General features: G+C 43.4%; 1 protein-coding gene across 4 annotated transcripts in view; it reads right to left on the reverse strand.

Annotated features, from left to right (window-relative positions):
• The window catches only part of LNX2 (ligand of numb-protein X 2), an 87,092-nt gene that overhangs the window by 14,980 nt on the left and 59,913 nt on the right, over nt 1–12,199 (reverse strand). For all 4 annotated transcript variants that reach the window (XM_058186168.1, XM_058186169.1, XM_058186166.1 and 1 more), the window contains 2 exons: nt 8,969–9,443; nt 758–1,005 (listed from right to left, as the gene is read on the reverse strand). In XM_058186168.1, coding sequence (XP_058042151.1) covers nt 758–1,005; nt 8,969–9,363 — 643 coding nt within the window. In that variant the 5' untranslated portion in view covers nt 9,364–9,443. The remainder of the gene's footprint in view (nt 1–757; nt 1,006–8,968; nt 9,444–12,199) is intronic.

Below are 12,199 nucleotides of genomic sequence, written 5' to 3' on the forward strand. Positions count from 1 at the left end.
AAGGAAAAATCATATTATTTGGCTTCAGACAAATTTAAATTTGAAATGGCCACCCACTTAAAGTGATATCAGAGCTGATCATAAGAATCTACAAACAACACAATAGATAAAACTGATGTTGTACATATACAGCACGTCACTGGCATAAAAGCTTTTTGTCTTATAAAATATAGGTATAAACGCCAACATAGGCATGGAGCTCTCCAGATCCTGCAAATTGTTACCTCCCAGTTTTGCAGATCAAAAATTAATGCTTGGGAGTTGTTAACAATCATTCAACAGACTGTAACAAAAAAACTGAGGCTAAGTAGGACTTTAAAAAAACCCACACCTCATAGTTATATTTAACACAAGCATTTATTCTGTGTAGCTCAAATTAATTCTCAAAGTTTCTGTAAACAAATGTTTAAATGATACTGTTTTAGTTGTAATGTTCTATCTTGTTGTTTATATAGATTGTAAGTTGCCTAGAGTCGCCTCTAGATGAGATGAGCAGCATATAAGTTACATACTGCATATACATACTGTATATAATGTAGGAAAAATGGGTTATTTTCTTGCAGGCCAGGATAAAATCTAATTTTGAGATTTCTCAATGTTTAAAGCAGGAGTCTCCAACCTTGGCAACTTTTAAGACTTGGCAACAACAACAACTTCTGGAGTTGAAGTCCACAAGTCTTAAAAGTTGCCAAGGTTGGAGACTCCTGCTTTAAAGTGCACCGATCAAACCGAAGACTAAAAGAAGAACAAAACTCACTCTCCGTTCCTATGTTCTCCTCAAAAGCAGGGTTATCAACCCCAGACTCATCTGTCCACACCGAAACTGTCGCGGATGTCATGTTCTGCTCCACTGATGCCATCCCAGTGCCAGCAGGCTCTGCTTCAGGTGACTGGGAGTCCAGATGATCGATCATGGCGTTCTCATTTTCACTTTCAGAGGCTGACTGCAATTTGTTGTTCATCCGTCTCTCCAAAGCAGCCCTTCGATTGGAAGCCCCAGCACACCTAGAGAAGAAATGCTTCTATATTATCATAAAAACAGGGAACAGATGCTTGGGGTGGGTGGGAAATAACTATCTTTAGTTGCAACAAGTAATGTAACATAAGCGTCCCCATATGGTGCCTCTTGATCACTTCTGACTATTGATTATGCTGGGTGGAAATGATGGGAGCTATAATTAACAGGAAAAAAATCTGGATATAACAGGAAAGCTCGTTGCTGCAATATTAATATTGTACAGAGAAGTAGCCAATGCCATGAATATCCTTTGGATTCAGATCTTCCGAATTTCTTCACATGAACATTTTGTTCAGATTTTGGAACTTCTGTTGAGTGCTTGGTGCTCTCTGAGCTTTGTTGTTTGTTTACAGAAGTTTCATTGCCCAACTAGGTAGTATCATCAGTGTGGGTGAGTGTAGGGTTTGCTCTCTGTTACTGTTAAAAACAGAAAACAACTATCAAGGGGAAAGCCACACCCAAAACTGGCAGGAGAAGCTACTATATATCTCCCATTCAGTCACACAGATGATGTTACCTAGTTGGGTAACAAAATCTCTGTGAACAACAAAGCTCAGAGAGCACAAGGACTCCACAGTTCAACCCTGAGCTACAAATATCCTCTTCTTTTGTGATTCCTATATGGAATGATTGCTGGTGGTCCATCAACATTTATTATTAAGAATGATTAGTACTTTCAGCACTCTTTCTTATTGCCATGACTTGTTTTAAAATAAAAGAAAGGAAAAAAGTATCCTTCAGAAAAATGATCTTGGTCTTAGGTTCAGAAAAGGAAGTAACCCACATAGGAATTCTGGTAAAGCAGAGGTAGGGTAGGGTAGGGTAGGGTAGGGTAGGGTAGGGAAGGGAAGGGAAGGGAAGGGAAGGAAAGGAAAGGAAAGGAAAGGAAAGGAAAGGAAAGGAAAGGAAAAGATCATAGCTACTGTTTTTGACTACTCCGGCCAGCTGTAGTCAAAAACATGTAGCTATGATCTTGAACATGAACATGAACATTGTTTTCATGTTCTGTAAGTCAAGAAACTAACACATTACAAAAGAAGAAATCTTCCGCCTCACTCCCAAGAAATGAAGTCTTGAAAGCAATAAAAACATATTTAGCTGACTTCATAGCTGCCCGCAACCAGAGCAAAATGACATTTGTGACATCATCACACATAGTTTCTACCCATTTCATTAAGTTGGTCAGGAGAAGACATACTCCAGATTGTATGCATTAAGGAATTAAAGGGATCAAGAACCATGCCTTTCCTCTAGTTGCACCTGCCCTCTGAAACTCCACCCCACCCAAGGTTCAGCTGGCCCTGACTTGGCTAATCTTTCAGACCTGAGCATTTTCCCAGGCACAGGGGTCAGGAGAGCAATCAAGTCTATGCTATTAGTGAATGGTGTGCTTGGGAATCTTTGGACAGTATTTATTTATTTAATATACATTATACTTATATGGTGTTTAAATTTCTTTAGCTGCCCAATGTTGAATTGGTGAGACAGGTGGCAAACAACATGCACTTTGCTGTGGATACGATTGGCTGCCTTGACACCCAAATGTTTCACTTTATTAATATATCACAGACCATTAAACTCTCTCAGTGTTCAGTGGGGGCCTCAAATGGGCAGTTGGGGATTTTTCCTTCAATGCTGAAGTTGTATAATCAATGTATCATTTATTAGAGTTCTGCATAACTAGTCCATTTTATTTATGAAATTTATTTGCAGCCATTTCTTGTATCCAGAGGTGGAATTCATTTTTTTTAACTACCGGTTCTGTGGGCGTGGCATGGCTTGGTGGGCATGGCAGGGGAAGGATACTGCAAAATCTCCAATCTCCATTCCCATCCCATTCTGGGGCCAGCCAGAGGTGGTATTTGCTGGCTCTCTGAACTACTCAAAATTTCCACTACCAATTCTCCAGAACCTGTCAGAACCTGTTGAATAGTACCCCTGCTTGTATCCAACAACACTGGGCAGCTTACAACATAAAAACACTGAAAAGCATTAAAACTATCCACTGTTAAAAACATAGCAGATAAAAACATTAACAGATAAAATCTGTTAATTTTATCAGAGGTGGCATGCTAAAAAGAAGGGTTTATGGGGTTTTTTAGAAAGGGAATTTTTAAGGGGTGGGAGGGTAAGGGCGGGTAATGGGGGTAACCCGTCGGGTAGGGGGCCAGTTCCTGCACATGCTCGCGGCGGTTTTTCTTTATTAGGTCCGGAGGTTATGGGGGGAGAGTGTGTTCCTATCTGTGAGGGTGGTTCTATTGACACGGTAAGTGGGAGAGGCAGATATGGCGGAAGCGAGGGGTCATATCAAGTTCCGGGAGCGCGTGCTCGATGTTTGAAAGCGATCACGCTCCGACCCTTGGACTTCACCCGTTCCCGGATGGTCAGGATCCTCAGAGCTTGGGCCTCCGGCTGATGTTGTGCAATGCTCGGTCCGTGGTGAATAAAGCCCCTCGTTTGTGACCTTATACAGGGGTTCCGGACCTTATGGGCATTACGGAGACCTGGTTGGGCACTGAAGGGGGCGTGCCCCTGGTTGAGTTGTGCCCGCCGGGTTTCCGTGCAGCCCATCAGCCGAGGCCCCAGGGTAGGGGTGGGGGGGTGGGGGTTGTGATTAGAGAGAGTCTAGAGCCGAGGGAGACCACTGTACCTCAGATTGCCGGGTGCGAATCCCTCTTTGTGAGATGGGGTCATAGGTGTCAGATGGGTATGCTGATCACGTACCTGGCTCCTTGCTGCGTGACAGCTGCCCTGCCCGAGCTCCTGGAGGTGCTGGCCGGGGTGGCAGTTGAGACCCCCAGACTTTTAGTCATGGGGGACTTTAACTTGCCATCGTCCGGCTCGTCATCGACGGCAGCTCGGGAGTTCATGGCTTCCATGACGGCCTTGGACATGACCCAAGTAGTTGATGGCCCTACTCACATTGGGGGTGGCACCCTGGACCTGATTTTTCTCTCTGGTCAGTGGTTGAGAGATCTGGACTTAAAGGAATTAGTCATTGAACCTTTGTCATGGTCAGATCACTCTCTTCTTCGCCTGGACTTTCTGACCGCCATTCACCGCCGCAGGGAGACGGAGCCGATACGTTGGTTCCGTCCCAGGCGCCTGATGGACCCGGATGGGTTCCGGACGGAGCTTGGGCCATTTCCTGAGGGTCTGGCTCACGGCTCGACTGAGGAACTTGTTGCGGCCTGGGAACAGGCCGCGACGGGGCCTTGGACCGTGTCGTGCCTTTGCGACCTCTGACCCGGCGCGGGTCCCAACCGGCTCCTTGGTTCTCCGAGGAGCTGAGAGGATGAAGCGCCGGAGAAGACGCCTGGAGAGTCTTTGGAGGTCTAGCCGTTCGAAGCTGATCGGACACTAGTGAAGTCCTATACTAGGACTTACCTAGTGGCATTGAGGAAGCGAGGCGTAGCTCGCCTCCTCCTCATTGCATCGGCAGATAACCGCCCAGCCGCCCTGTTTGGTGACTCGCTCCCTCTTACACCAGGGGAGCGGGATGACCCGTTGCAGGGACGTGCTGAGGAGTTTAACGGTTATCTATACGATAAAATCGTTCAACCGGGATGGTCTGGACCAAGATTGCAGTGATACGGGCGAGATGCGTGAGGCGGTCTTGGTGACATTGTGTGGGATGAGTTTGACCCTGTGGCTCCGAGGACATGGACAGGTTGTTGGGTAGGTTGAATGCCACCACGTGTTTACTGGACCCGTGCCCCTCTTGGCTGGTGCTGGCCACTCGAGAGGTGACACGAGGCTGGCTCAGGCGATTCGACCGCTTCTTTGGTGGAGGGTGTCTTCCCGGCCGCCTTGAAAGAGGCGGTGGTGAGGCCCCTCCTTAAGAAGCCGTCCTTGGACCCGGCTGTTTTAGGTAATTATCGTCCGGTCTCCAACCTTCGCTTCACGGCGAAGGTTGTAGAGAGTATGGTGGCATATCAATTTCCCTTGCACCTGGATGAAACTGTCTATCTAGACCCGTTCCAGTCCGGTTTTCGGCCCGGTTACAGCACGGAGACGGCTTTGGTCGCGTTGGTGGATGATCTCTGGAGGGCCAGGGACAGGGGTTGCTCCTCTGCCCTGGTCCTATTAGACCTCTCAGCGGCTTTCGATACCATCGACCATGGTATCCTGCTGCGCCGGTTGGAGGGATTGGGAGTGGGAGGCACCGTTTATCGGTGGTTCTCCTCCTATCTCTCCGACCGTCGCAGTCAGTGTTGACGGGGGCAGAGGTCGGCCCGAGGCGCCTCACTTGTGGGGTGCCGCGGGGTCGATCCTCTCGCCTTCTGTTTAACATCTACATGAAGCCGCTGGGTGAGATCATCAGTGGTTTCGGTGTGAAGTACCAGCTGTATCGGATGACACCCAGCTGTACTTTTCTACACCGGACCACCCCAACGGTTATCGAAGTGCTGTCCCGGTGCCTGGAGGCCGTACGGGTCTGGATGGGGAGAAATAGGCTCAAGCTCAATCCCTCCAAGACAGAGTGGCTGTGGATGCCGGCATCCCGATACAGTCAGCTAAATCCGCGGCTGACCATCGGTGGCGAGTCATTGGCCCCGATGGAAAGGGTCCGCAACTTAGGCGTCCTCCTGGATGAACGGCTGTCTCTAGAAGACCATTTGACGGCCGTCTCCAGGAGAGCGTTCTACCAGGTTCGCCTGGTACGCCAGTTGCGCCCCTTTCTGGACCGGGATGCCCTATGCACGGTCACTCACGCACTCGTGACGTCTCGCCTGGATTACTGCAATGCTCTCTACATGGGGCTCCCCTTGAAGGGCATCCGGAGGCTACAGTTAGTCCAGAATGCGGCTGCGCGGGTGATAGATGGAGCCCCTCGTGGCTCCCGTATAACACCCATCCTGCGCAGGCTGCACTGGCTACCTGTGGCTTTCCGGGTGCGCTTCAAGGTTTTGGTGACCACCTTTAAAGCGCTCCATGGCATTGGGCCGGGCTACTTACGGGACCGCCTACTGCTACCGAATATCTCTCACCGACCCGTGCGCTCTCACAGAGAGGGTCTCCTCAGGGTGCCGTCGGCGCGGCAATGTCGTCTGGCGACACCCAGGGGAAGGGCCTTCTCTGTGGGGGCCCCCACCCTCTGGAATGAACTACCCCCCGGACTTCGTCAGCTTTCGGACCTCCGGACCTTCCGCCGCGGGCTTAAAACGTATTTATTTAATTGTGCAGGGCTGAGCTAGATTTTAAATTATTGGTTTTAAATTGGGTTTTATTTGATATTTTAATTCTAAATTTACGGGCTTGTTAGAATCAGTTTTTTAATTGTTTTATATTGTATTTATATGTCTTTTAAATGCCTGTACACCGCCCTGAGTCCTTCGGGAGATAGGGCGGTATATAAATTTGAATAAATAAATAAATAAATAAATAAAATCTGTTCACAGAGACAGGATGCCAAAGAAGGGAGTAATTAACTAATTAAAATCTAATCCCACCTCCCCTCCCCTCCCCAACACCTCCAGTGTGAAGTGCCCCCCCCCCCATTAGCTGCCCAAGCCATCTGGCAGAGCCAGTTCTTAAGGCTCTTATGAAAAATCAGGAGGGAGGGAACTGATCTCACTTCAGGGGGTTCACAGGACATTCCAGAGGCCAGGAGCTGTGACAGAAAAGGCTCCTGGATCTCTCCAGCTGAAATTACTTGGCTGACAGGATCCGCAATATGCCCCCTCTACTAGCACAAATGGAGTGGGTCAGTCCCATCGGGGTGAGATGGTTCTTCAAGTAGATTGGACCCATGCCATGCAGGGCTTTAAAGGTGATGCCAAAACCTTGAATTGCACCTGGAAGCAGACCAGCAAGCAAAGCAGCTTGCAAAGCAGTGGTATAACATGGGCCAGTCTAGGAGCTCTAAGAACTGCTGGTGCTGCTGCATTCTGTGCCACCTACAGCTTCCAAATGTTCTTCAAAGGTAGCCCCATGTAAAGTGCATTGCAATACTCCAAATGTGAGATGATTAGGGCTTGAGTGACCTGAGAGGATCAGGAAATCCTGATCCAGGAAAGGTTGCAACTTGAAGTTGTACAAAAGCTCTCCTAGCCGTGACTGCCAGCTGCTTTTTGAGCAGGGCGTCATAAGCCCAGGAGAAACCCCCCAAGTTGTGGACCAGGTCTGTCTGGGGTACTGCACCCCATCCAGAAGTAAAGATGTTAAAGTCACAGTCCATACTCAATTAAGTTACCAAGCAGAATGTCTATCTGTTTGATTTGTTATATTTATAACTTTGCCTTTCTTTGGAGTAATCAAACTTTGGAAATTAAAGAAAGAGAAGATTCGGACTATTATAGAGTGTGGAACAAAATGTATAAATGGTTAGAAAAAAGAAACCGAGCTTTCAAGCACAGTAAATATTGGTTTGCGCAGAAATGGATAGATTGATGTTAGAATTAAAAAATAAAGGAGACAGAATATCATGATATATGGAATAGACTTCACCAATGGCTGGAACTGAGGTGGAAATTGGAACAGGAAATAATTAGGATTTATAGACCCGAAATGTGATGTAATATATGTAAATACGAATCAGTATATTGGGCAGAATAATTGTATATAATTAGTAATTTATGATGAGTATATATGATAGTTGTTTTATATTTTAGTGTGTATGGCGGAGATAATGTCAGGATGGTCGCACTGTGTCCAATATTTTAATATGAAATTAAAAAAAAAACTTTCAAGCACAGCATCTGTTCCTCCATTTTTTTCTGCCACAATTATGTATTAAGTTGAACTGGGAGGCAATGAAGAGCCAAAAGTTAGGAAAGAAGGTTTTTTTTTAAAAGGAAGAAGACAATTAATACTGGATAGCAGTTTGATCAAGTAAATGCTACACTCTAGTAGTAGCTCCAAGCAGCTAGTAGCAATTATTCAATTTTTCCTGAACCTCCCAAATGCCTGTTCCATATTTCACATTGTCTTTCATCATCCCTTGGACCCCATGGGAATTTATTTCCTGACCTACAAACAGCTTGCAGAGCAGAGATCTCTCTTTGTGTGGGCATCCTCAGATGCATAGCTTTGATACCACTTTCTATTTGTTACTTTGCAATCCAAAGTATGGTACTCTCACTGATTTTTACTCTAGAAAAATAAGATTTGACTCATTTTTGACAGGAAAGGGTCAAAAGAGAAAGAAAATTGAGATTAATTTAATTAGTTGATGTGTTCCATTGGTTGCTTAATAGGAAAACAAATTCAAATAGTTCAGCTCAATTATTCTCCCTGTGACCCACATTTTGGAGGGACAATTCTACATTAGAGAATATTTTCTAGTTGTGCAATTGTGTCTACATTTCAGACAATCAGAAGGAAGAAAGATTCTTCCTTATCACATAGCAATAGCATTAAGACTTATATACCGCTTTACAGTGCTTTACAGCCTGCTCTAAGCGGTTTTACAGAATCAACATATTGCCCCCAACAATTTGGGTCCTCATTTTACCCACCTCGGAAGGATGGAAGGATGAGTCAACCTTGAGCCTGGTGAGATTTGAACTGCCAAATTGCAGGCAGCCAGCAGGCAGCAGAAGTAGCCTGCAATACTGCACTCTAAGCACTGCGCCACCGTCACTCTTATTTTTCACCCAATGAGAATGCATACATAGGGCTAGAAAGTTGTAAAATATCAACAATCCCAGAGATAAGTTTCTCTCTCCTTTCATTTTGCTTTATTAAGAAGCACAAGGCTGATCTATTGCTATCCATTTATCAACATCTTTTAAATCTTTAAGCTTTGCTGGCTGAGGAATTCTGGGAGTTGAAATCCACCAGAATTAAAGTTGCCAAGGTTGGAGACCCCTGTTTTAAATAATACTCAAAGAGGAGACAAGAATGAGAAGGAAACAAAATATATGAAGAAAGGCAGGCAGGCAGGCAAGTAACATAGAGGATAATCATAATAATATAGTTGATTAGGCCCATCGTCTCACTATTTACCTGTTCTTCAAGTGTGCTTCCAGATCACATCTCTGCATTACCTCTTCGCATACTGAAGAAAAAGGACACAGCACCAAGAGCTTGTCAAGCAGTTTGTGAACAAGGATGCTCGATTTTTTGCAGAATTTAAAATGGAGCCTTTTGCGGTCTAAGGGACAGAAATCCTTCTCTTGCAAAAAGTTTCGTAGGCACTTATAGCAGAATGTGTGACCACAAGGCGTGTCTAATGGCTGTAGCAAAGGTTGAAGGCAAATATGGCAAACCAAATCATCGTCCACCTCGTTCTGATAATTGTACAAGTGGTTTTCTCTTGTCCAATGCTGCTGGCCACATTCAAAGCAGAGTGGGTTCAGGTTCTGTTCCGCTGAGACCATCTCTTCGTTCGAGGTGCCCATTCTATGGTCAATTGGGTCAGTTCTTTTTTTTTCCCAGTAGAGATCTCGCTTTAAAAGTCCTTTAGTAAAGAGTCATTACTCTGAAATATACACAAATGTACAATTACTGACGCAAAAAATCAGCTGCTGAAGCTAAAAGGAACAAGAATACTGAAAACATAACACAGGAAGCAACTTCATATTTTTGTGATGCACATATCATAGGATTAAAAATTGGCACTATGCAGGAAAAGAGGAGGTGAGGTGACAGGAAGAGGAAACACATGGATGTCCCTTTGAAGTTTTGTGGCATTTAATTCACTTGCTAACTGCTAACTTGCTAACTGCTCATCCCCAACCTTAAGTTAAGGGAACCCCAAGTTCCTACCTTAAAAGAGGCAGCCAAGATTTTATCCTAAAATCTTGTGTTTTAGAACACAAAAATGTGTTCTAAATCATAGTTCAGTCTTACGGCATTTAGCACTCAAAAACACTGATGGTCAACCATAATTTGTAGGATATCCTAAGTACTAATCCTGACGTTCTTGGGTTAATTAGTTATCCAGTATCTTATTGTGCATTCTTTTTGTTCGTTCTCTGACTCATTGTATGTGCATGGAATTTTCCTGCCAATGCTGTATATGGAAATAAATCCATAGTCCCTAGTCTATCTGCTCTTTTCCCACAACCAAACGTTTTCTAAGGCAGGATACTTTTTATTATGGACTTTTTGACTATAAGTGGGGAAAAAACCCAGCTGGAGCTCTTAGTACATTATATATATATATAAAGCACAAAATGAAGGCTATCATTGTTCAGTAAAGTTGAAAAGACCCAATTAATCAATCCTTCCCTTTAAAGCTGTAGGAAAACGACACATGGCTTTCCTTTCCATTTTTAGGGTTGCTGTCAATTAAACAGGCTGCTTATCAAAAGTCAAATGCATGCAAGAAAAGTTTGTTATTTGCAGCCGATTTCAGGAGTGGAACATTAATAGTCCGAAGATGCTTGTAAACACCTCAAAAAATGGTCTTGCTATATGAATTGTTCTGCACATATTTTAATCTTTAACTGATTTACAACATATTTCTTGTTCATTATTTCTCTCAGATTACATGAAAACCAAAGGCAGTCACATTGCCAAAAAATCCAGAAACTATATTAGGCTGCATCTTCATTATTGTAGAGTAGACCAATTAATAGTTTACAAAATAGTCTGTATTTCTAAGAATTCTTTATGAAAAAAAATCCATGAAAAGGTGCACTGCACGTACCAACTTGTGCTTATTGTCATTTCTTACAGCCTTTTGGTCAAGTTTTGGCATTTACTTTTACCATATTTTTCTTTTGGTAGCGGAACAATACTAGTATTCTTCCAATTCTCAGATAAGGTTGTAACCTTAAACCTTAACATTAAACAAGTTCCATTAAACTGCTACATTTCTCTACTTACACATTTTATATCTGCAGCCTTACAATTTCCCAACATTCTTAGAACTTTTCCATCATCTTTCCATACTGATATTTAAACTTCCATTGTTTGCTAGATGTTATCTTCTTGTTTAGAGTTATTTACCCAATTCCAAAACAAGTTTTATTTGCATCAAAATCATTCTCTCTCTCTCTCTCTCTCTCTCTCTCTCTCTCTCTTTTTCTCTCTCTCTCTCCACACCTCTCTCTCTTTCTCCCTCCCTCCCCATCCCCTCTTCGATTACATTGTTTGCAGCTATTTTTCCTTTGGGGCACATATTGAGTGTTCAGAATATTATAGAACACTATATTATATCTTTATTCTGCTCTCAGAATTGCAATCAGTTATATTCTCAACAATTTACATGCTAGAAATTTTGTATCATCCTGAATATCCTGTTTCTCATTCACATGCTCCTTTACTTCTTCATTTGATAGGACTGGTTTTTTTATGCAGTCTATCCATTTCAGAAGCACATTGTAACACAATTATTTTTACTCTTTTCAAAGTAACTTTCACATCCTCTCTAGTATATCCAGTTTCCATTTATTATGTTCACTTCCATTTCATTTTGATATTTTTTCATATATGACTCATATTTTCTTTTCTTGCAATCATTCTACTCCCAATTTCTTTTTTCCTTTTTTGTTTATTTTCCCCCAAGATATATTTCTGACATCACGAAGAAATTGTCTGTTCCAAATTCAGAATGGGTGGGCGTGGCCAACTTTTTTTTTAACTTTTAAAAGCATCTTTTTCTACAACCTCTTCGGCCGAAAAAATGCTTTTAAAAGCCTCTGATGATCAGGCAACTCAGCTGTGATCGCCAGAGCCTTTTAAAAAGCATTTTTTCTACAACTGATCCAGTCCAAACCAGGAGCATTTCATCCCTGGTGTAAATCTATTTAGTAGCAAAGGTGATTCTCATCTAGATGGTAAGCTTGGGATGCTTCACTGGCTAGTTCTTTGGCAGGGTTTATCCTAAGTCTTTATTTCCTCCTTGTACAAATAGTTGACACCCAGCTATCTCCCAAGACTTTCCTAACGAAAATAAAGGGAAGAGGAAATGGAAAAGAAGATGGGAATGAACAGAAAAAGTGGCTAATATGTAGGCTTCCTAACTAATACACAGGACGAAGTTTGAGACAGGAAGACTGGGAAACATAGAAATAATTATTGATATGCTTTGAAAGAGAAGGAGAAATATGGTGATATTGCCCCTTCCTTGAGTTATTATTAGATTATCAACTTTCCCAAGCACTTAGTTTAGTATTCACAGAATTCCAGAGCTGGAAGTTGTCATTTAAGGTGACCATCAAGTTCAACCTCCTATACAATGCAGAAATCCAAATTAAAGCATCCCACACACATGGCTGCTGCCTATCC

The sequence above is a fragment of the Ahaetulla prasina genome, chromosome 5, assembly GCF_028640845.1.
Source record: "Ahaetulla prasina isolate Xishuangbanna chromosome 5, ASM2864084v1, whole genome shotgun sequence".
NCBI classification, from domain to species: Eukaryota; Metazoa; Chordata; class Lepidosauria; order Squamata; family Colubridae; genus Ahaetulla; species Ahaetulla prasina.